The following is a 26,562-nucleotide window of genomic DNA, read 5'->3' on the forward strand; positions in this document are numbered from 1 at the left end:
CATGCGCAGATCATAAAAAACCCCGGAACGTACGCGTACGGCCCGGCCGCACCAACCAGAATAAGGCCCATTGTGTTCACAGTGGTGATGTCGACCCCATTGGAATAATATAGTATGCAGCTGTATCTTTAATTGTCGTTTTCCTATACGTTTTTTTTTATGAATACCTGCCTTTATATAGTTGATATATATATGGATATATTGCTCTGTTGCTATTATATATATACTTCTTGCGATTAATCATGTTTGCTGCTATGTTCTGGTATCCATTATTAGTATGATTGTTAATATTTGGAAACTGCACTGTAAATTGTTTTCTAATGTATTTTTGTTGTTTCAGGCTGAGACCGGGCATCAAAATTGCATATATATGATCAATTATTTTAGATGTTGCTGTACATATTTTTTCTATATATGTATATACACATTTTTAAACCTTTTTCTATTTTTCTACTTCTTATTTTTATAAGATTTTTTTTAATATAAATTAAATTGTTCTATGGATATTAAATGAATGCATATTTGCTGCTAGGTACCAGCCTGTTTTTCTATATATATATTTTTTTATATTTGTTGTATTAAATGTATTTAGTGTGTATTACTTATATTGTAATTGTGTCCAATGAATTGTAAAATGCTTGCCGGCTCTTTTTGTAATTAATGACATAATGACGCCACCTGTGAAAAAATAGAGTATTTAAACCTGATACTTACCTGGGTTAACCACACCCCCTGTAGTCGAAACGCGTTGGGCGTGGCTTGTTCTTGTGACGGAGTGACGTCCTTTCTTCCACCGGTGGTCCTGGTGATTCTGTTCGTTTGTGTATCGAGGCTCCGGCGTCTTGGTGTTGGATCTCCTGGTCTGCAGCTGGGCGGCGGCGTCTTGTACCATCGGAGAGAGCGACAGTGGCTATGTGTACTACCAGGCTGGCAAGCATAACATTTTAAACCCTAAATGTACGTGAGCTTTATGTGTGAAGTAAATGTACGTTGAATATATGCTCATTGGTGCGTCTCTTCTTTGATTTCTTTGTATGTGTACCCACTGGATCTTGGTACGATCCCCCTTTTGAAGAGGACAGCACACATTTATGGAGATTGTGGACTTTTCACTGCATTTTTGAGGACTATTTGCGCTGGGTATCTTGTTTATATATATATATATATATATATATATATATATATATATATATATATATATATATATATATATATATATATATATATATATATATATTATTTTTTTTTTTTATTTTTTTTTTTAGTGTTATAGTGTAATTGTTTTTTAATAAAAATTACCACTGTGTGAACAATTCAGTGCGCTCTCAGAATTATTCTTAATAATTTCTATTTCTTGTCAAACAGGATACTGGTGAACAAGCAGGGGCGAAACGCGCGTCCAGAAGGAGTGACTGTCACGGAGGGGAGGCTGCCATTTGGGGCATAGAACACTGAGCAGAAATACGATGAGTATCACAGGGAGAATACTTCTCCCATTTACCTGTTGTTAAATTGACTTTCTTCATTTTTTCGATCTGTTTGCAAGGCATCTAAGCCTTACTTGTATAGCTATTCTCAGATTGATGGGGATTTGAAAGAGTATGATTTTTTGTGGGAAGAACGGTACAATGTGAATATAGAAGGCATAACACAAGTTTATGATTGACATATGAGGAAATGTTGAAATGATGTATCTTTGTATTAGGACTGTACTTGCCTCTTATTAAGGGACTCTCATTGAACCCAGCCATCATTTGATCCCTTGCGCTGGTTCTTACTAACAGGGGTGACACATGAGACTGGTGAGCAACAGCAGATCCCTATTTTTTCTTCCTTCAAATGTGCCCTCACTATCTTGGCCTCAGCTTTAACATTCTCTCATTCCGTCCGTTCACTGTCCTAGAGACACACGGCAGAAAAGCAGAAATGGTTGAGCCCAATGAGAGCATCCTATATTTCTATTTATATTCTTTCCATCCCGCATGTATATACAGGTTGTGAATTTATGCTCAGTATAGATGTGATATATGAGTAATAACAAATTTATGCTCAGTGGAAATACGATATATGAGTAATAAGCCGAACCGCTTATAGTACCGCAGAAATATACACTGTTGGTACCCCCCATGACAGTCACTAAGAAAATCATATTTTCGCCATAATTTTATGGTCTTAGACTAATATATACTTTTTGATTCTTTTCACATTCATTATACACTTTGATTAATCTTATTATATTATTAAACACGATATTTTTTCTTTTTTGTCACGCAAACAAAAAAACACAAAAAAATTAAAATCAGCCAGGCGATTATAATGCCTCATGGGATGATATCCCTTTATTGAGAACATGTTCTGACCACGGCTGACACAAATATTATTTGATAAGGTCTCAGTTCGATGAAATTGATACTTTATCAATTTGTCCTACCGAGTCACACACAGATTTAACATCTCTCCTTTCCCTGTCTTGAATCTATTACACCCTTATAATAGTGTTGGAAGGTGTTCAGAGAGTCCCCCTATAATAAAAACTTTTAATAAATACTAATAAAAAACATTTTTTTAAACTAAGTTGTGCCCCAACAAAGAGAGTCATCTGTTCCTATTTTGTATATAAATGTATTATATTATGACTCATGGGAGCACCACCAACAAATTAAGATGTAATAGGACAAGAGTCCAAAAATAAAATTTTGATAGTTGGTTCATAGATTGCACAAGAATAAGAGTCAGTGCCAGTCCTTCCCCTGTTACAAACAGGATACTAGCCTATATATAAATGGGCATGGAAGCTAGGGATGTGAATGTAATTTTGTCACTTTACAAGGCATTGTTAGACCACATCTAGGATTTTGGAGTGCATTTCTGGGCACAGAAGTACAAAAAAAAAAAAAAATCATAGAACTGGAAAAAGAAGGGCAACCAAGCTAATAAAAGGGTTAGATAATGTAAGCTACGAAGAAAGATTGGACAAATTGGGATTGTTTACGCTGGAAAAGATGTTTAAGAGGGGACATGCTTAACATGTACAAACATATTGGGGCCAATATAAAAAAAACTGTCAGGCACCCTTTTTGGTTTAAGGAAGGAGTCTTAAGACACGCAGGCATACATTTAGGCTAGAGGAAAGATTTTGTACCCTTAAAAAATGTTAAACATTTTTATGGTTAGGGCAATTCAACTATGGAACTCTTCCTGGAGAGGTGGCGTTATGAGACAAATACATTTAAAATAGGGATGGATAGACATTTATTGGTTAAAAACATCCAGGGGTACAAATCAACAAAACGTAGGTCCAAAACTAACTCAAAATACACAATTCATTTATAGTACTGTTACAAATAGAAAATACCCACTAGCCAAAGGTTAAACATGATGGACGCAAGTCTTAATTTCAGCCTAAACTACTATGTAAAATTGTCAGTGTTATCAATATCAGCAAGAATTGCAGTAATAGTTCAAACTGGGCATCCTGATTTATTAATCACTAAACTGAGGCTCAATGGAGCCATAAATGACCTAATACTGAAGTGAATTATCTTCACTGCTTGTAAAAAAGGTTAGATATCAGTTCTTTTGACGCAAACTGATCCTTCAAGAAACCTGGGAATTATACTCACCAATAATTCCATTTCTTCTAAGAGATTTCATGGCAGCCATAACACTGGGATATCCTCCTCTCTTCCTTAAGTTAGACAGAAAGCTTGCAGGGTCCACCCTTCCTCCCCTTCCTGTATGTTTTTTTAAGTGTCTCTATAAAAAGGTCCCCAGAAAACACTCCAAGCAACAGGGGGGAAAACAATGATTGCCATGGAATCTCTAACAAGAAATGGAATTGTCACTGAGTATAAAATTCACAGGTTTCTTCTACAATCACCATGGCAGCCATAGCATTGGTATTAACCAAAGCTCAAGAAGGGTGGGAGACCAAATCAATACAATATTTAATTTATTCAGAACACCTTTGAAGACACGGTCCCTAAAGTGGGCAGGCAGGACATCCAACTAATAAGGTCTAGAAAATTTATGAATCGAAATACGAGTTGCCACTTGACATATCACTTAGCGAAGCCTGAGCCCTTTTAGCCCATTATGTAGCCAACGCCCTGGTTGAGTGTTCCTTAAATCACAGGAGGTACCATGCGACTTTCTTGCTTAGAAATTAAAGAAATTAGCTCTCTGATCCACCATACTAAAGTCTGTTTAGTAGGAGCCAAACCTATCCTCACAACTTCTGAAATGATAAAGATTCTTAGATCTTCGATTCAGACCATTATTTTCTTCATAATGGCCATCAGGGTTCTGCTCCTGGTATCCTCCTGAGAATTCAAGTAAGCAACAACCAGAATGTTGTCTGAGAAGATTCCAAGGTGAGATTTTGTTAATATAAAACCCTGCACACACACATCGATTTGCTTTTGATTCAATGTTAGATTCGATTTTCTATTAGATCTGGCATTAGATATTTCCATTTGATTTGGCATTAGATATCTAATTTGATATCAAATTAGATATACATTCATGATACATTGTACACATTCGATTTACTAGATCGAATTCGATATTTCCTTGGCTGCACAGTAGATTTTTCTGTTCGATTTTGTGACAACAGGGGGGGCGCGCATCGAATTGAATGTAGATCGAAAGTGACACAAAAACCATTTGATTTTGTTTAGGATTCGATTTTGCTTCTATAAGCAAAAATCAAATTGAAAATCGGGAAAAAAAAATTGATGCATGTGTACAGGGCTTAACTTTGGAGAAAAAAAACAAACAAATAATTCTTCGGATGAAACAGATCCTTCATAATTATAGCTAGCTTGTGACCTAGGTCTCTTAAAGCTCTGAGTTTCTAGGAATTCTTCCTTAAATACAAAAGTTTTCTTCATCCATCTCAACAGCTCTTGTAACACATCTATCTGACTGAGGAGGAGCCTGTGGCTAAACCTTATTTTATTGCAGGCCTTTCAGTTGAAAGGAAACTGCTTATTGTTAGCCTATCACTAACACTGTGTAATAAATAAAACAAACTATTTAAAAATATAAGGGTCTTACCTCATCAGGGCAGTATCAGGCTTGTTTGAGGAAGCGGTTTCCATGTTCATGCTGCTCTGGACTGCAGATAATACTGATCCCTCTGCTAGATTTTAAATGTTTAGCTGGTGTAAAGCTCCTCCCCGGGTGGGTTCAGCTGATCCTGCTGCCAGGGAAGGACCCAGAAGTGAGCACTTTGTCAGGGCGGAAATTGCTTTCTGACACGGTTTTCACCCACAGCAGACTCTTGGAGGACCGAACGGAGGTGTTATGCACTTCTGCCACATAAACACATCCCCCTGTACCTTGGTGCCCAACATCCACGGGGCAACACTGCATGATCTTCTTCGGCAGGACTGACCAGAAGGAGACACCACACTTCCAGTCACGCCCTTGATAATGTCTACAGTCACCATCAGGACAACAGGATAAAGACGCAATGTGCTTCTGGCCACTGACATCACTCGCTAATGGGTACATAACTTTATACACCTGACTGCCCGCAAGTAGACGCACGGCATTTCCATCTAACTGGTCTCGGAAGCTTGCAGAGCAGGAAACACAGTAAAATTGTTTAGGAATCCAATCAGGCCACACTCCAAGTATATGCGGCAAGGAGGCAGGATTCTATATAAGGCCACACTCCATTAACTTTTTCTGTGCAGTCCCCGAAAACATCCTGTCTAACTTAAGGAAGAGAGGAGGATATTCCCTTATTATGGTTGCCATGGGAATCATAGAAGAAAACACTATGCTGTTACTTGTGCATTTGCTTTGCTGGCCAAGTCTTTCATTGAAATATGGATAAACTAAACAAGAGATAATGATTCCTCCTGAAGCGGTTTCAAAATAACAAGGAACCAAGGACAAAATGAAATAATCCAAGAGCCAAATTCAAAGTATGTGTCTGGTCATCAGAAAAGATATTAGTGAATAGTTCTTTATAGATTGATGGTTGTGATCTAGCACAGCCTGTTTGTGATCCCACATAGTTTAAGAGTTCAAGCTGATATGACATTTTGCCCAAGGAACAACTATTTCTTAAACAGTAAATAACGTATTTCAACAGTTGGGAATGTTTTCATTCACCGTATGGGTGTTTTTTTGTGCAATATGACATATGTGCATTCTTACTGATGGGTCTGAACAAAAAATTTTCTTTATTTTGAGAGATCATTTTGCGCAATTCTGCCTTGTGGTGTGTGGTATTTATATACGTACCAAGGTATTTTCTGTTACCTTCCAGCTACGTTCCTGGATGAAGGTTATCATCGGATTTTCATCTGCCTATCTCCACTCTATGCACTCACTTCAACCTCTCCTTTGCCCTCCACATCCAATCTCTGACTCAATTCTGCCAGTTACAGCTATGCAACATCGCTTGCACTTATTTTTAATTCACTGGTCACCTCACATCTTGACTATTGCAAGATTCTCCTCACTGGCCTCTAAATCTTTTCTCAACTCCACAGCTAGAGCTATCTTCCTCTCCCAACTCTTCAACCAAACCTGCACTGGCTACCATTCCCCAGAATACTCTTTAAAACTAGTTACCCTCACAAACCAGGCTCTCTCTTATCCTTCCTACATACTGTCTCCACCCCTCTCATGTCAGCCACTAACCTTTGCCTCTCCTTTACCATGGTCATGGCACCCCATGCGCAAATTCAAGTTTTTACCCATGCTGCTCCACTTCAGTGGAACAAGCTCCCTCGCTCTATTAGGCGCTCCTCAACCTTGCAAAGCTTCCAACGTAGCACTGAAAACCCACTTATTCAAAGTGTACCCTTTTTCATAACCTAGGCTCAAGGCCGCTCTACCTACCCACTACTTGCCTCGGTTACTTCCTGCCATCAGGCCACCATGCTTTTGTCTCATGTCACCTGTAAACTCCTTTGAACAGGGACCCTTCCTTCCTGCTCTCGATGCCCTCTCTTCTGGAACTTCAATGACATCTTTCTACTACCCAGCGACTGTCTATAACCGCATCTCTTCTCACTCAATATTTCAACTATTCCAATGGCTCAGCTGTATTGTGTACTGAGAATTACGGTGCCAATTGCTTTGTGCTTTGTTTTAGTTTTTCAGCTACTGTAATGTTAAGTTTTGTATACAGTGTATTGTTCTAATATGTGCCATATGTATGGGGCTATAATCCACTTGTGGTGCCTAAATGAAATGTTAATTGTTTTAATAATTTAATGTAGCTTCCTCTTACCACTGGTAACTCCTACGTTGCCAAATTACAGCTACTTGTAATTGTCAGAGAATAATCTCCTCCGTGCTCAACACTGCTTTCAGTCCCTGCACCTTGTCACATCCTCTCTATTTAAAAAACACATTTTAAAGTTTTATCACACCCAGAAATTGAACCCAGCATCTCTGCTGGACACCTTACGAATGGAGATATTTTAGGTATGGATGTTTTTTGGTATACCTGCACACTAAGTGGAGATATTTGCTCCTACATAAGGCATCAGGAGTATTCTAACTATACAAAGTAGTAGTAGTACGTTTATTTATAAAGGCGCCGCAAAGTGTCCGCAGCGCCGTACATAGCAAACAAAAAACAAATGACAAGGTAACGTACAGGGTGTGTTGAAAAATACAGTATAAATAGGAGTATAGCTGGTAGAAATAAAATCAGCATCAGTTCAGAAGTAGGTGTCAAAATTGTCGAGGAGACTGAAGATGAAGTAGTGGAAGGGAAGAACAGGACAGGAGGACAGGTGAGGTAAAGAGGTAGGGTGAGTACGTGAGGAAGGAGGACCCTACTCATAAGAGTTAACATACTAAAAATAGGTGGGTGGACGAACGAAAAACAACAGGATAAGTAGGAACGGAGGGGAACGGAGGCAGGATAGGAGGATCAAAAGAGGTTAGGAGGAGGGATAGGCAAGTCGAAAAAAGTGGGTTTTGAGGGAGCGCTTGAAGGAGGTAAGGGAATCAGAAAGCCTGATGGGTGGCGGGAGGTTGTTCCAAAGCTACTTATAATGGTCAAAGAAATAAGCATAGTGACTGAGCAGATCTAAGTAGTGTGTGGCTGCACTCTACATAAATATGCCTAGTTGCAAGGTGTTTGAAACGACAATTAAGGACCCCTTACACTTGGGCGATATACCTGCAATTCAGGCACTTGTCCTGCAATTTCAGTGATAAAAATCACATGAACAGTGTCAAAATTGCATGTCTGACACCTCCTAGGTTGCAACTGCCGCCTGAGAAATCTGTCGGCGTCAAGTCATCAGGCGCGCATTGTGCTGTGTCCTGTTCTGCCGTGCGACAGATCGCAGGGCTGGCCTCTGCTCCCTGCTAACTCCTCCCACCCAGCAGCAGAGGACGGAGGACATTCAGGAAAACCTAAAGCCCCCTCCGTTCTCCCTCCTCCCACACGGCACCTGCAGCAGCAGCGGAAGGAGGACATGCAGAAGAAGCTGAAGCCTCCTCCATACGTCTAGCTAATGTATGTATTTATTTAAGGTTATCATCAGCAACCTAAAGGTTATTTAAGGTCATCAGCAATCTTGTGTTTCTTGTAATTCATCTGTGCAGAACAGCTGAATAGTCTGTCTTTTTAGGCACATATTAAACTCCTGTTTCCAGCAAATGACATTTTTCCAATCTGTGTTTATTGCTTGGGTGATTTGTTCTTAGTACTAGTGCGAATACAGCACAGTCAGGAAGGAATCACTACAAGGGTCATGTGTCATTATAATTCAACCTGTTGAATTAAATTTGATATATTAAGCTGGAATTAATTAATTATAATGTTCTTTTTGTATGAAGTCCCATAAACCACTGTGGTGTCTCCAGGGCAATTTATTTATGGGGTCACCAATAACTAATCCTTCAATACTCACACTCCAGGCACTCTGCTGTCTGATTTTAGGTCACAGCACAGTCAGCCATTCTGTTGGCCGTTTCCAGCTGCACTGAAAAACCATGCTAACGGGCAGTTGTTATGCCGCCCATACACGGAGCGATAACTCTGTGCGTTTTGAACTAGATTGCATCACATCTAGTTTAAAATTGAACTAGATGTGATGCAATGCAAACTAGTTCAAAAAGCATACTTTGATGTGAGATGTGATGTACACAGCAGCGAGCATCGTACCGCCCTGTCGCATGTCTATGGGGGCTTTAATCTGAGACTCCCATTCAGTATCCAGATCTCATTGTTTATCCCCAATTCTCTTCCTGATACCCTCTCTAGCCCTCTGATACCCTCTCTATCCCTTTCTCTCCCGGACACCCTGCAGTTTTCCAAAGCTGGTCCAACTTGCCCTTTGGACAAGTCAAACCTGTATATGGGGACCTTTAAGGCCAGCAGTGTGCTTGCACACATTTGTTGCTGGATAAGCTGCAGTATGAGGATACTCATACTTGTGAAATAAGGGATGAAGACACTAATACTGGAGCTTACAATACACAGCCACAAGCAAAGAATGCAAAATATTCAACATCATTCAAGAACATATGGTTGTGTGAATTCAATTGGCTTGTGAAAAGAGAGGACTTCCATGATCTACCATTAACATCCAGTATGAGGGGGCGAACTGTATATTCTGAAAGCAAAAAGCACAAACTACTGTATGTGCTTTAGATAAAGATCAAATCGCAAATTGATTTCAAACTTTTTTTTCCTAAAGAAATACTCAAAAAGGAAGAAGATACTATTGCTGCTATTGAAATTACTTCTGTCTATCATGGAATGAAACACCATCACAGTTTTAGCAGATTGCACAAACTGTTCAGCACTCTATTTACAGATTCATCTTTAGCGAAAAAGATCTCTTTTGGGAGAACACAATGTACAAGTATTTCTGAGAGTGTACTAGCTGTGGCCGCTCAGGAAAAGGTTTCAGTCATTGTGCAGTATTTTAGCCAAGAATGTGGTATAAAACAAGGACTTCGTGACTTTTACACAGACCCTAGTGAAAAAAGAATTAACATTAAAAAAGGAACAACTATGTTGAATCCTTCTCGAAAACAATTCCGTATACCAAAAACTTAAGAAAACAAAAGCATTTTCAAAGCAAACTGTAAATGCCATATACTGCACAATTGCACAAAATTTGCCCTTAAGGCCATTACATTTGCTGTCAAATCACTAAGTGTTGAAAGTTTATATGCATATGCTAAACGAACGAAAACCTTAACATATTTTATCAGTTTCTATAATATTGAATACCGTGAAAATTTGCATCTTGTCCCAACTAGATGGTTGAGTTTTCTGCCAGCAATCGAAGTTTCCTTACAAATTGGCCAGCTTTGTGGGCATATTTTCTCGAAGAAGAATGTAGCACAATTGTGTGGGAAGCATTCAAAGATGAAAACTCACTAGCATTGAGCTACGGTTACCTTTTGCACAATGTTATGCAGATTTTTTTACATTAAAATTATATTTATTGAGAGGGATTTTGCAACCTGCACTTAAATACACAATATAAATGCTTCACATTTGTCAGAAGATAACTGAGAAATTTTTCGGCAGTTCAATACATGATATCTTAAACAAATGAAAAACGTACAAAGTAACAGTTTACAGAGAGGCAGATATTTTAGAACGGGTCAAATTTACCTCAATAAAAGTGGTACGTTTTTAAAAGCTCAAGAGTTCAAGAAAATGGGCATACTTGCTATGAAGAATCCAAATCTCATGGAATTATTTACATGATTTAACCAGAGGCCTGAAACTGAATACAGTGGAAGATAAATCATACGAAAATATTGAGAGAGGATCAGCTGCTGCCTTCAAGCGCATTTTCAGCATTGTAAATTATATTTGGCGTAAGGAGAGAAACTGCCTGAATGAAGTGCACACATAAGCAGAAGTTCTGACTTTAGTAAACTTTAAAATGGACTGCAAAGAGTTCCACGCATTTGTTTGTTTAAAGCCAGACATATTAAAGTCTGTGCGTTCAAATGCTAAATATAGCTTTAAGAAGTAGAATATGGTACTTGTTTCCTAGCAGGGCGGCCCAGATTTCCTACGTACGCTCAGTAGTCAATTTATTCACTGCACCCTGAGCGAAATCGCATCGCATGGCCCTTTTTTGTGGCGGGAGATGAGATCTCAGTGGTTCATATGGTAAAACACCACCACTTTCCACATCACCCCGAAGCGTGGCGAGCCCCGCGGAACGCATCCTCCGACCTTTTCATACCCCCACTATCCACATCGGCGTGGAGTTGATTTTATATAGTGTGGTGAGCCCTAAGCGTGGCGAGCCCCACGAGGGGATGCGGAATACATGTGAATTAATCCGCGGGGCTTGCCACACTATATAAAATCAACTCCACGCCGACGTGGATAGTGGGGGTATGAAAAGGTCAGAGGATGCGTTCCGTTGCGCTCGCCACGCTTCGGAGTGACGTGGAGAGTGGTGCTGTTTTAGGTGTTTTACCATATGAATTACTGAGATCTCATCTCATCTGCGATGCGATTTCACTCAGGGTGCAGTGAATAAATTAACTAAATTAACTACTGAGATCGCATCGCACACATCGCAAGGAACAAAAAGCCATGTGATGTGCAATGCGATTTCACTACGCAGAATAGCACAATAAGCAAATAGCTTAGTGGGCGCCCTGCTAGGAAACAAGTACCTAGAATATATATATTTTTTTTAAATAATAATTTTATTTACATGAACATTGCTTGTTGTAAGGGTGGGTCTCCAGGAATCATGAGGTAGCAGCCCTAAAGATAGCTGGTGAACAGGTGTAGTCATTTCTAGCTTACAATTTGAAACATGTGATGCCTTCACCCTAAATGACACATTGTACAGATCCACAGGTGAAATGGAAAAAAACATGAACTGTTTTCGAGAACGGTTTGACCACCCCTGAACTAGAACAATTTATCTTGCCTTGATTAAGGCTTGAAAATCAATTAGCTCTGCAGAGTTTATTGTAGTTAGTGCCCAGTATTCAACATTGAAGAAACATCAAACGTGAAAAAAAAAAAAAAAAAATCACAATTTTTCCACATGTTTTTCCAAATTTTTTTTTTTCAGGCTATCCAATTTGGATGCCCACGGGAAACCAATAACGCAAAACTTTATTGACCAAAACCAGGGCTGTTTGGGGGAGGGGGGGGGGGGATTTTTTACTTCAGGTTAAACTTCCCTGATAAACTGGGAGAAGCTAACTGAAAACCCCACCAGCGGCAATCTCTGTTTTGCGATGAGATCTAGTACAAAAAGCATGTGCTGCACATCACATATCCGAGATGCAATGAGATGCGATATTGTATACAATAATTCTAACATATATGGGCACCTGAACTAAATATGAAGATTTTTTTAATGCACTTTCAGATTTCTAATAGTTTATCTAGGTGGCCCGTCTGAAGGGGAAATTGGACTTTTAGTAGACCTTCTGCTTACAGATTCATAATTTATACTACATTTCAATATCTAAATACAAGTATACACGTGTTCAAAGTCTGAAGTTTCACCAAATGTTTGAATTTCTTATTCAGAGCATACTCATACAATTACCAGACAGATCCTCCCATACATTTTATGCACACGACTGATCTGAAAATACTGGTCATCCAGCAATTTAGTCTCACTTATTATTTTCCCCATTGACCTGACATTGCCCCTATTCCTTCACATGGTGTGCCACACATGGAGATTTATAGCAAGAGAACTGATAACTGATGAGCATGAGCCTGTCAGATAAAACATTCTTTTTTTCTAACTTTAAGTGACAGTGTGGGACCAAACTTTATGGATTAAATCTTTAACCACTTGCGGTTCTGGATGTCGGCTTATGGCTGCAGTTTAGAAAGAGGAATGGTACTTGTGTACTATCAAAGCGCCCAAATTTACTACGTACGCAAACGTAGTGAAATCGCATTGCATGCCGTTATGGTATGGCATACGATGAGATTTTGATGCTTATGTACTATAGCATTAAATTACATATAATGTCATTTATTAATGCTCCCCCCCCCCCCCCCCCCCAGTATCGACGTGATCCCGAAGCTTGGCGAGCGTAGTGAGCCCCGCGAGGGTCGGCGGTACGAGTCCGACCGACCTATTCATACCCCCACTATCCACGTCGGAGAGGAGTTTATTTCATATAGTGTCGCGAGCGCAGCGAGCCACTGAGCCCGAAGCGCGGCGAGCCCCGCGAGGGGACATGTATTATGTTACATGTATTATGCGTCCGCTCGCCACGCTTCAGGCTCGGTGGCTTGCCACACTATATAAAATCAACTCCACGCCGAAGTGGATAGTAAGGGTATGAAAAGGTCAGTCGGATGCGTATCGCCGCTGCTCGCCACACTTCAGGATGACGTGGATAGTGGGATGGGGGCCAAAATACATGACATTATATGTCATTTTACCATTAAATGGCATTATTCTAGGTTCCATCAGAACCAATATCTCATCGCATCGCATGCCATACAATAATGGCATGCGATGCAATTTTTTATCGCATCCTATCTTTCTAATGGATTCACTGACACAGAGCAGTGAATACATTACATAGGAAAATCGCATCGCATGCCATAAAATATGGCATGCAATGAGATGCGATTTCACTACCCTGAATAGCCCTCTACGCAAATAGAGTAGTGGGCGCCGTGATAATACACAAGTACCAAAGGAATCTTATGGGTCCTGTACATTTGGCACGTATTAGAGCATATCCCAATTCTTCATTTTCACGATGCCTGGGATGAAAAACTTTAACATGACAGAAATACGATTATCTGATTCTAACCAATAAAATTATGGGGATAGGAGAGTTAGGATTTTTAACATCAGAATGAGGAATCTGGCTGTAGCTGTATTAGTTCTTCTTAGACTGCACGATCCTTCTGTGAAGCACAGGTCTTTCGTTTAGGCATTTTCATTCAAAAGTCTTATAAGCAGATCTGTATTTCTGTATTTTGGCAGCCAGCACGTCACTAACCTGCAGCAAAAGATGGTGTGTTGCTGGGACCAATGAGGGGTGGAAACCACACACACAAATAAACATTACAAAAAGAATGTGTAGCCTCAACAACACTACTAATCTCTCAGGGTAAATGTAGAACAGGAATGGAAGTTATTTTTAATTTTTTTTCTTGCTCAGGTTTAAAAAGATCTAGTTTTAGGGTCAATACTCACCAGATAGTCATCTGGGCGAATACCAAAGAGTTCTCGAAAGTATCGGAAAGCCACAGGGGCATAGGTCTTAAAACGGAAGTCTGGGTAATGATGTGCAGGAGTGAGATTACTGCCTTCACTGCAAGAGAAGTCAGAAAAAAAGTTGTTTATAAAAGATCACATGCAAAAAAGATCACATGCAAAAGCCATTACTCTCACCTGGGAAAGAAAATACTCTCTACTACATAGAAATCTTGCATCAGCACATCCCTCTCTGGTTTTGAACTCAAGTTGCCCACAGTATATCCAATACCCAGTTGAATGGCACCTTTTAAGGTTGATGATGTAGTCTATAGAATAAAAGAAAAAAACAGAAAAAGTATAATTATGAGGATACAATGAATACTAGGGTACAGAACTCAACATTAATGAGGCCTACACACAGAGATTTAGGATGTATTTTCTAAGCGATCTCACTAGATCGCTTAGAAAATGACCCTACATCGCTGAGTGTGTAGGGGCGATAGCGATGCGCCCAGCGATTAATATCAAGCATGCTGGCCCTCTCTCGCCCTTGCTGTTCACAATTGCATTGGAACCACTAACTATGGCTCTCAGGTCATACCCATATATAAAAGGAAACATGGAGATTAAAAATCACGCTGCTTGCGGATGATATGATCCTATTTATATTAGACACGTTATTGTCGATCACAGAAATTCGGACATTAATCTTGGAGTTTGGGGGGAGTGGCTGGTTACAAAATTAAGATCCCTAAATCTGAATTGTAGCCTCTAAATTGCTTAAGCTCCGTTCATCTCCTCGCCTTTTACACTGACAAAGTCCCATTTCAAATATCTAGGGCATGGGTCTTCAAACTGTGGCCCTCCAGATGTTGTGGAACTACAAATCCCAGCATGCCTTTGCCACAGTTTTGCTATAAGGGAGTGTTAAAACTGTGGCAGGGCATGCTGGGATTTGTAGTTTCACAACATCTGGAGGGCCACAGTTTGAAGACCCATGATCTAGGGGTTCAGATAATCTGGAGATCCATCAGAACTATATAAACTGAAATTTACTTCCACTATTCAAAAAATTATCACTAAAACTAGCGGGTTGGGCTGTCTCCTGTTGCTTTTGGGTATGATTGCTATTTTCAAATCAATCATACTGTATTCCCCAAAATTTTGACGTAATGCAACTCCTTCCCTTTTCTCTTACCAAAGCAGATTTCTGTTGTACGAAAAAAGCTATGCTTAGTAGCTGGAGTGCGAAGCCCGCTGGATCTTTTACCTCAATTCCAGCAAACTGACGGGACTCAACGATAGATTATCCTTTAATATTTTCAAGTCCTAATTGCCATTCTGAACTTTAAATGGCGATCCCCCAGTTACTTTAGGGCTGCCGACTTCGTTATTTGATTGCAGGTTCCGAATGGTTACAGTCAGCCCATGCACATTCAGGTTCCTGCAAGCTACTGCTTTGTCTGAGGGTTTTTTAACTTTAATTATATTACACCGTATATTATTGTATCACCGCTAGTTAGCTTTGTTATACCCTGTGTGCCATTGCCACCGTCACATTTAAATACATGTACATTGCACACAGTGGAAGTGTGCATCTTATTCATCACAGCATATTTTTTCACACAGGAGACTCCCCCTCACGGGATGCGGCGCCAGCAACTATTGTTGCCGGGACAACACAGACGCACAGCGCAGTACGGCCTGAAGCGCTGTAGCGTCTCCATAGCAACAGAGAAGCTTGACAGATGCGCCGTGGTCACATGACGCCACACGCCGCTGGCACCGAGACTCTCCTGCACCTCCTCACTCTGCTATTTAAGGAAGGTCTTGTTTTGCTTTTCACTTGTTACACCTTGAAAATGGGGTTCGTTGACCCCAAAACGTTGGGATTTTTACCACTACACTATGCTTGTTTTGCAAAGACCTTGAGAGTGCCTCAGTTTGTTTTGCACTGTTCGCTATATTACATATATCTATCTATCTATCCAGATCTTCAACACCCGACAGGTAGAAAATCAGCAGGGCACTGCAGCAACTTTTTCAAATAATTTTATTCCCTCTACGTTTCGGAGCAGACCGCTCCGTCTTCAGGAGGACATGTGTAAATTCCCTCTACGTTTCGGAGCAGACCGCTCCGTCTTCAGGAGGACATGTGTAAATGTTTACACATCGCTAACCTTGCTGCACAAAAAATTCTTCATGGCAACTAAGCCCTGTTCATGGGGAATAGATGTGTAGAGACTGGTGACATCCATTACACACAACAATGTGTCAGCTGGAATGTCACCAACCCCCTTTAATCTATTCAGAAAGCTACTAGAGTTAAAAGCAACTAAAGATAAGATCACAATTCTTTATAATGAACACCAAGCGCTTATGGCCGATCGCGCTCATGATAAACTGTGGGTAAAACTTAACCAGCAAATCGATACCTTTAAGTCTGAGTTAATGAAATTTTAAAAAACCAAGCTGTCTGCAGTCCAACAGGATTATGAATATAATAATGTTTATCGATGGCTTACCGGGATTGATAAGCCATTCCAACAGGGCGGGCCTGGTAGAAGAAATCGTACCTGGCGCAACCGACGTGACAGACCTACCCACGAGCCATCTACTTCGCAAAGCGACAGTGACTTTGTCGTTGCAGATTCTGATGATACATCTAGCAGCAGACGTCCCCCTTTAGGGAGAACCACCAGAGGAAAAGGTGCAAAAACCAAAACACCAGACGAGGCGGCCAGTGCGAAAGGTTCTACAAGAGCACGCGGCAAAGGAAAGCGTTAGTCCTTGTAGATAAGTTGAACACTATTACTCCTGACGAACTTTCTGTACTTAACAAGGGACTATCGTTCATACCTACAAACAAACATAATGATTTCGAATGGCAATTAGATCGCCATAAACTGGCACGGAATATGAGGCTTAAAGAACATTTCCAAGATACCAGACCGACAGGTAATAAAGAAACTGTGACTGATTCATTTGTAAAAAAAAACAAAGGATTTCTTTTTTTGACCCTATATCAGTCATAATACCTCATTAAAGACATTTAATAGATTACTGGGTGATACTATGGTCAAATACACTACAGCTAATGTTGCTAATCATTATAATTTGTCCAAGAATGAGCAACGTGCTCTTCATGATTTAAGTGCAGATAAAAGTATCACTATACGTCCCGCCGATAAGGGGGGCGGTATAGTGATACAGAATCTTGATGACTATTGCACCGAAATATATCGGCAATTATCGGACATCAAGGTTTATCGCAAGTTACCCAGTGACCCTACAATTGTCTTTCAAACTGAATTATTCAAATGAATCGATGATTCTTGTAAGAACAGTCTGATTAATGAGAAATGTTGTCTTGCCTTAAAAGTATATCATCCCACCATGCCTGTTTTATATACACTTCCGAAGGTCCACAAACGGCTAGTGGACCCCCCTGGCCGACCGATAATCTCGGCCAGGGGTAGCTTGTATCAACCTACTTCACAGCTGCTTGATATGCTGTTACAACCACACTTTGTTATTCAGGAATCGTATCTTATGGATACAACTAGCTTTCTGAATAGATTAAAGGGGGTTGGTGACATTCCAGCTGACACATTGTTGTGTGTAATGGATGTCACCAGTCTCTACACATCTATTCCCCATGAACAGGGCTTAGTTGCCATGAAGAATTTTTTGTGCAGCAAGGTTAGCGATTTTGGTTTCGATGTTCCATTGTTTTTGTCACTATTGGAGCTAATACTCACTCGCAATTACTTTGTTTTTTATGGCAAAATATACCTGCAGACATCCGGGTGTGCGATGAGGGCGGCCGTCGCGCCGGCTTACGCCAATATATACATGTTTGAACTTGAACAACAAATGTTTTTTAAGCACAAGTTTAGCCCATACATCCGGATGTTCTGCAGGTATATAGATGACCTCTTTATGCTATGGACCGGTTGCCTTGAGAATTTTGAGGTCATGATGAAAGAAATCAATGAATTGGACACACCTATCAAATTTACATATACATCGAGTACCAGTAATATTGCATTTTTGGATGTCAGTATTTCATTATCTGATGGACAACTGACAACCACTGTCTTTTCTAAAAGCACTGACAGAAATACTTTGTTAATATCTAACAGTCATCATCCACCATCATTGAAAAGGGGTTTACCCTATTCGCAAATGATACGAGTGGCACATATCTGTAGCGATTGGGGTACACTACCAGTGGAACTTGATAAAGTGATAGAGAAATTTCATGAAAGGGATTATCCCCTGAAATTACTGAACCAGTCCAAATCTAAGGTCTTGAGGTTACAGAGAGAAAAGCTTTTGGCTCCATCAGACAAGAAACAGAGTGACATTTTTCCTATTATCACTACCTTTGATACATCAAGTGCAGTATTACCGATAGCCACTAGAACACTTTGGCCTATCGTATCCACAGACACTAGTCTGAAATGCTTTCATAACGTTAAACCACTCACATGTTATAAAAGAGGAAAGAATTTGCGTGACATGCTAGTTCATGCGGATATCAGTGGATTTAAAGTGGATTCCGCTGTAACTATGAAAAAACCTGGGTGTTAAAAATGCCCGAATTGTGTAACCTGTGGATACTTAATTGCAGCTAAAAGTTTCAAACACCCACACTCTGGCTTTAAATTTAAAATTAGGCATGTTCTTTCTTGTGACTCACGTTACGTTGTGTATATTATTATTTGTCCTTGCGGACTTTATTACGTGGGAAAGACCTCTAGAAAGTTCAAGGAGCGGATGGCATTCCACCGCTCCTCTATTAAAGCTGCCTTATTGGGTAAAACTTGCGACCAACCCATCGCTATGCACTTTAAACAGCACAATCATTAGTGTTCATTCTAGCACCCGCCATATTTGAAAACCCATGCAGTTCCTCTTCCCTGTCTGGGGTGTCGCTGTCTGCGGTGGTGTTTCTAGCACAGGTCTTGTTTGCATATCAGTGCTGATATACAGACCATACTGTGCTAAAAGCACTACAGCAGACAGCGACACCCCAGGCAGGTAAGAGGAACTGCATGGGTTTTCAAATATGGCGGGTGCTAGAATGAACACTAATCAATTATGCACTTTGCGGTATATGATTATTGATCAGATACCTGAAAGCATACGTGGGGGAGACCGCAACAAGAAATTGTTAAAGTTAGAAGCAATGTGGATCCATAAGCTGGATACTGTATGTCCCAGAGGACTGAACGAGAGAATCTTGTGGAGTACATTGATGTAAAGAGATGCATACACACACTGCGATACGGGTCAGATTGGTTAATTGTACTTTTATTCTGACATATTTTATTTCAGGTGCATCGCAATTACGTACCTATTTTTATATATATGTATATGTTTTTACTTGTGTGTAATTGATGTTTTGTTAATTTATATTTTCCTGTGCAACCGCGAGTTCCCTGCAGGCTAACACACGCCCCCTGCTCCGGCTCGCAGTTCTGTTTACCCGGTTGCTTAGCAACAATCAGCTGGAAGCTGGCGCTGATGTCATCTCATGTCGCCGCTCCAGCTGGGTGCAGATCAGTGATTGGAGGCGTGGAGGACGGTGGATGCAGGCGGGAACTCAGGTACATAAGGTGAGCTGGTAACAGCTTGTTGTTGTGTGTATTTCTCTTCCTGACGACGGGGCAAACAGCCTCGAAACGTTGAGGTAATAAAAACCACCTTTCCAAGTCCTCCAGTGCCGTGCTTGGTTCCTTCCTGATGTGGGGATCCTATCGTATATATAATTATTATTTTTTTGACCAATGCAGGGGAGCTGGACAACCATAGCTTAAGGTCATTATATACTTTGCCATGTTTAATATTTTGTGGGAGGGGAAGGGTAGGATATAGGTAGTTAGGATAGTTGTAGGATAGGGGTATATTTCTTTTTCAGGGAACCAAGTATAGCTAAGTTGGAGATATGTCATACAGGGTGGGGGTTATGGGGAAGGTTTGATTTGAGGGGGTATATTTTTGTTTTGTTTTGCGCTACCTATCCTTTTGTTGGCTAGATATCTCTGTATGTTCTAAGTGATTATTCTACTTTTTTTCCCCCGATAGAGATACAGACAGACCAAGTAATTCCAACTCTAATTATAACTATTAATACAGAGGGATGGGAGAACATCTATGTGTATGCGCTGCTTTGATCTGGGCTCCTGCTTGCCTTTGCTACACCCGAACTGCACCTAGGGGCAGCGCGGGCCTAGATTAGGAAGTACTCAACAAATCTGGTGGGAATATTAGACCCATTTACTACACACATATACATACATATCATTTCTTTGCTGAGCGAGATGTTGCGTCATATGATATATCTACTATTGTATGTAGGTCTCAAAAAAAAAAAAAATACTAATATTTTTGGAGAATCCCCCCTCCAAGGGGACCAAATGGATCTACATACTATTAGTTAATATTTCTTCTGCCACCTGATCACTCTGGCTGATGGAAGCAGGACATTATGACTACTACAATAATACTAAGTTCAGCCTACTTGCAAGAAGTACACTTCAGAACACTACATAAAGCCTATCTACCTCTTTCAATCAGAGCACATTTCACTCCTCCTTCTGATGACAGATGCCCGAAGTGTGGACGTGCGCAGGCTTCATTCTTTCATTGCTTCTGGGGTTGCTTTAATATTAGACGTTCCTTGAGCAAATAGTTTTTCTTAGTTAATTCCACTTTCGATGTAAACCCCTTGGCTTGTTTGTGTACAAATTTCTCTGTTTGGATCTCTACAGCACGTGCCATTCATCATATGTTTCCTCTGTTCAATGTAATATTTACCATTGCTGAGAAATTGATTTAGCAACACTGGGTATCCAATTCTGCACCCTCTCTGGATGACCTATGCAGAATGGCGCTTCAGCAATTATACTATGACTGTAAAACAGCTACAATTATGCCCAAAGGGGGTTGCAGATGCTTCCACAAAACACGGGACACATCTACATTACAATCAAGAGTTTAAATTTTGGTTGTCACGATACTAGTCGGCGATTCCCCTGATACGCCAATCTGAGAATCCCTACAATGTGACACTTTTACTGAGTACCCCAAGTGTGTGTTTATTTCCGCTTGCCACCAATATACTTTTTGGACTTATCCACGATAGCTTTGATTCTGCAGACACACCAAATTATGAATTACACGGTAGCGCTTTGGTGTATTCATTAGCGGCTGGCTTGGGCAGCAGAAACCAAAACTAAATTAGTGTTCCCGCTAGGCTGTTTTAGCGGGGCGCTGCACCCTTCCCGATTTTTAAAGGGCAAAATGCGCCCTGCCCCTCTCGCAGCGCCCCGCTAAAACAGCCTCACGGGGAAGCCCAGTGTCGCCGTAGACGGCGATGCCCGGCGCTTCCCCGGCAGCATAGTGGCTTCGGAGGGGCCGGTCCCACCCCCTTGACGCCGGCGATCCGGGCACGCCCATTTGATGACGCCGGCGGCCCGGGCATGCCCCTTTGATGACGCCGGCGGCCCGGGCATGCCCCTTTCATGACGCCGGCGGCCCAGGCATGCCCCTTTCATGACGCCAGCAGCCCGGGCCCGCCCCCAGCTGTGGCATGGTCCGCCCCCCGGTGCCCTGCCCGGTCTCCATCCTAGAGTGAACACTATAAATTATAATTTTTAATTTAAGTGAAAACACTACAAGGCTTACAGTATATTACAGAAAACATAGGTTACAAGATATATAGTTAAAAGAGGAGTCACGCGTAAAAGACAGTTTTAAATAAACAAAATAGGAATAAAGAAACCAACCGATTCACGCACACACAGCATGAAACTGTGATGAAGTGTGATTGCTTCGTATTGGCATAGGATCATCAGCGAGAACAGTATCTCATCCCAAGCATAATGAACCACAACAACATTTCTTTTGAGCCACACACTTTTAAGATCTGCAAAACTCACACTATCTAGCGACCACCTCAGGAATCTTCACCGTCACATGGAGTTTCCTGAGGATATAAGCAGGGGCTGGCTAGCTTACTTTCCTTTTGAAGCTGAGTAATTAGCCATCAACAACCAAAGCTTTGACACTGTTGAATACAGAGCACCCCCCTGGGGTGCCTCCTAATTCTTACCTCTAATAAAAAGGTATCATTCTAGAGTTCTAAGGAAATTACTTTCCTGACATCTCCTTGGTCTTGGAAGACATATGCCAGACCTCTATGCCTTAGATTAGTGGTAGCCAACTCCAGTCCTCGAGAGCTACCAACAGTTCACATTTTCTGGATCACCTATCTGTGGCACAGGTGCATTCATTACTCACGGACACATTTTAAGTGATCCACAGGTGGAGCCAATTACTTCACTTGTGATTCTGTGAGGAGACCTGGAAAACGTGCACTGTTGGTAGCACTCGAGGACTGGAGTTGGCTACCTCTGCCTTAGCACCACAATATCAGAAACATTATTATAAACAGAGTGTATGGACTTCAAAAGGAAAGGGATCCCATCTGCCTTTCTGTTTCATCCATAATTTCCTCCTAACCATCCAGGGTAAATGCAGGTCACTTCTCAATGACATTTTATACATCAGACAGTGAGGCCAGAACGGCGTGGTACAGTTACGCCCTTTCTGGCATAAAAATGACTCGCTCATGACAGGATGCCGTCCAATCATGACAATGGACTATGCCAGGGTTTTCCAAACTCTTTCGAATAATGGCGCCCTCGAGTATAAGAATATCTTTCATAGGCATGTTAATGAGAAATATAATATATATATATATATATATATATATATATATATATATATATATATATATATATATATATATATATATATATAAAAGAATGGGCACTCAGGGACTATCAGTAACTGGTGAAAGCAGGACAGGCTTTAATCCTTTAGGTCAACATTTCAGGGTCTCCCCTGTCGTGAGGACAAACAATGGTGAGTGGTGACATGTCTTGATAAAGGGTTATTACCCGAAATGTTGACACACTAAGGGCAGTATTCAATGAGAAAAATTCTCTGTGTTTTATGGAGAATTTTTGCTTTTTTCGCCTTGGACGGAGCATTTTGCTCTCCAAAAGTGAACCACCCTATTCAATGTGAAATATTCGCCGTCTTTCTAAGTGATTTTCGCCGTCTCTCTCAGTGTAGAAATTCTCCATCTTTTGATGGAGAGCTGGAATGTGAACTTTTAATCTAAAAGGGTTTTTTTTTTTAATTTTGGTGTAAAAAAAATCAGGTTTTTTTTTCTGTGAAGGGGCATGTTATTTTTATTCATGTGCTTATAGCACATGAATATATATTTTTTTTACACAGTGCAGCCAGCAGGGGGCCGCTCATTAGATATTCATATATTCACTGCACCCGATCGTTAATATGCACGAGCGGGTGCAGTGAATACTAGGTCCCCCGCTGGCTATAGGGGGGGGCAGCCTGTGCTGCCTGGGTCCCGGGGGGGCCCCCTACCCTCCACATATGTTCTGGGGCATCCAGGGAGACTTTAATCTCCCTGGATGCCACCGTCAGACGGCTCCCTGTCAGCTCCCTGCCGCGGACGCTCGTCCGCTGCAGGGGTTAAGACTCGCCGCGAGTGGCGGCGAGTCTTAAATACGTTGAATAGTGGGAGCAGGAGGCTCCGGAACACGGAGAGTGCATGGCGAGAGAAAAAAACTCTCGCCATGCACAGAGAATTTTCCTCATTGAATACTGGCCTAAGACCGGCTTCGTCTACTTTGTTCACTGTAATACCTGCAGCCGCGCAGTGTGTATGAAATCTTCAGAGTGCCATCTACTTTGCTTGGATAGATAGAATATATAGAGATATAGATATAGAGTAGTACAATACAAGTAGAGGCACTCCAGCGGACTTGGTGAAAGCAACAGAGTTTACTGTGATACAGACGTTTCGGGGATACAAACACCCCTTCAAGTGTACAATAACGTTGTTGTACACTTGAAGAAGGGGTGTTTGTATCCCCGAAACGTCTGTATCACAGTAAACTCTGTTGCTTTCACCAAGTCCGCTGGAGTGCCTCTACTTGTATTGTACTACCACCTATCTATTGTGTCTGGAAGGCACTCACGGCAGCTGCATGAAGCCACCCTTGGAGTGCCGGGCTGAAACTATAATATATATATAGAATAGTCCGGCACTCCATCAGGTATAAGCTCGCAGCTTGCTCCAGTGCCTTCCTATGAATGAAGCCAAAGGACGAGCTGTTAGCTCGAAACACTGGTGTCGGTCACCACACAATAAAGTTTTGACGTTTATTGAGTCTCCGAGTGACTCCTTTTTGCCATCTACACACACACACATACATAATTATATATATATATATATATATATATATATATATATATATATATATATATATATATATATATATATATATATATATATATATATATATATATATATATATATATATATATCTCTATATATATATATATATCTATTTATTATATATCTATATCTATCATCCTTCGGTTCAGTTATATGGTGAGTGAGGATCCACTTCTGTTTGTCCATCTATTGTATGACAACAGGATCTTGTTACCTTCCTCATGCAGTTCCTGCTCTTTGTCCCTGTTGGTTGATGTAATCAACAGTCATCACATTTTCCGACTGAACCTGAAATCGCATGGTTTTGCAAGAGAGGAGCAGCCTGTAGGAGAGCATAATATACTGCTCGGAGTTCCTAACTGTTGATGTTTACCATTTACCCTGAAAGCACCTCCCTTGTGTTAGCACTGCCCAGCCGAGGAGACTGGCGTCGGTCGTAAGAAGGACCCAAACTCAGATCCCGAAGCATCTGTCCACCAACAGGTTTTGAGGGTGCACCCACCTCCGCAAGGATAGCCTGGCCTGTGACAATAGACTTATCCGCTTGTGCTTCTGAAGGTGCGACCCAGACCACTTGGTCAACAGATCCAACTGGAACACCCGGGAGTATGATCTTTCAAATTGGATCATCTCAAAGGAGGCCACCATTTTTTGCAGTAGTTGGATCCACTGATGTATGGACACCAGAATTGGTGAAGGACCGCCACTACCAGCAGTTGAATGGCTACCACCTTGACTTCTGGCAGGAACATTTTCTGTTCCACTGTGTCCAGAATCATCCCCAGGATCTGGAGAAGTCTGGACATTGTCAGTGGGGACTTTTGCAGGTTCAAAATCCACCCGCTAGATGAGAGTACCTGCATTGTGGTGTTGACAGCAATAATTCCTCTGACCGTGCCTTTATCAGCAGGTCGTCCAGGTAAGGGATAATATTTATCTCAGAGTCCTGAGTAAGGACATCATTTCCGCCATCACCTTCGTGAAAATGCATGGAACCGTGGATAGGCCAGAGGGCAAGGCATGGAACTGAAAATGCTTGTCCCCCATTGCAAACCTGAGGTATGCCTGGTGAGGTTCCTTCACGTCCAAGGATGCCAGAAAATCCCCTTCCTCCAGACCGTCAATCACCGCCCTCAGGGACTCCATCCTGAACTTGAAAACTTTTAGAAACGGATTCAAGGATTTTCCATTGAGGATGGGCAGCACCGAGCCATCCGGCTTCGGCGCTACAAACAGAGTGAAGTCATAGCCTTTGCCTTGTTCAAGTACGGGAACCAATCGTATCACCCGAGAATCCTGCAGCCTTGGGATACGGTCATTAGGTCTACAACAACTAGGTCAACAAACATTGGGTCGACATGCAGCATTAGGTCGACATGCAGCATTAGGTCGACATGTTTTTTTTTTACTGTTTTCGGAGCCGACATGTGCCAACCGGCGGTATTTCATGCCCTACCATCCACTAGAGCAGGGCTGGGCAACACCGGCCCTCCAGATGTTGATGAACTACACATCCCAGCATGCCTTGCATCAGTTTCAGCATGGCCACATAGCAAAACTAATGCAAAGCATCCTGGGATGTGTAGTTCATTAACATCTGGAGGGCCGGTGTTGCCCAGCCCTGCACTAGAGTGTGGTGGGAGAATAAAATAGTGCCCCGAATGTAGCGAGGCACCGTGCCTGAAGCATTGCAAGGGGATGCTGTGCACTTCAAACTGTGTCCACGTCGCCATTCGGGTAAAAAAAAAAAAAAAATGAAAAACCCCATGTTTACCTAATGCTAGTGTCAACCTAATGTCATGTCGACCTTGACCCATATTGACCTAGTGGTGTTGGCCCAATGCTTGTCGACCTATTTGTTGTAAACCCAACGATTCCAACCCGCAGACTTTGCACTGCAGGTTGGAGGATCAGCTGACCCCTTGCTGCGGTCGGGAGACTGAACCAAAAATACCTGTGTGGTGGCAGCCTGATGAACTCCAGCTTCTAACGGTGTGAAATAAGACCCTTGACCCATGGACTGAGGCAGGAGGCATCCCACACGTGGCT

The 26,562-nt window shown here is 41.4% G+C and overlaps 1 protein-coding gene across 9 annotated transcripts in view; it reads right to left on the reverse strand.

Moving 5' to 3' along the window:
* Window positions 1-26,562, reverse strand: part of PIP5K1C (phosphatidylinositol-4-phosphate 5-kinase type 1 gamma) — a 282,746-nt gene that overhangs the window by 190,578 nt on the left and 65,606 nt on the right. For all 9 annotated transcript variants that reach the window (XM_083179358.1, XM_083179359.1, XM_083179360.1 and 6 more), the window contains exons 4-5: window positions 14,367-14,497; window positions 14,169-14,286 (exon numbers count right to left, since the gene is read on the reverse strand). In XM_083179358.1, the coding sequence (XP_083035484.1) occupies window positions 14,169-14,286; window positions 14,367-14,497 (249 nt within the window). The remainder of the gene's footprint in view (window positions 1-14,168; window positions 14,287-14,366; window positions 14,498-26,562) is intronic.

This window comes from Crinia signifera, chromosome 1 (genome assembly GCF_055691185.1).
Source record: "Crinia signifera chromosome 1, ASM5569118v1, whole genome shotgun sequence".
Taxonomy (NCBI): Eukaryota; Metazoa; Chordata; class Amphibia; order Anura; family Myobatrachidae; genus Crinia; species Crinia signifera.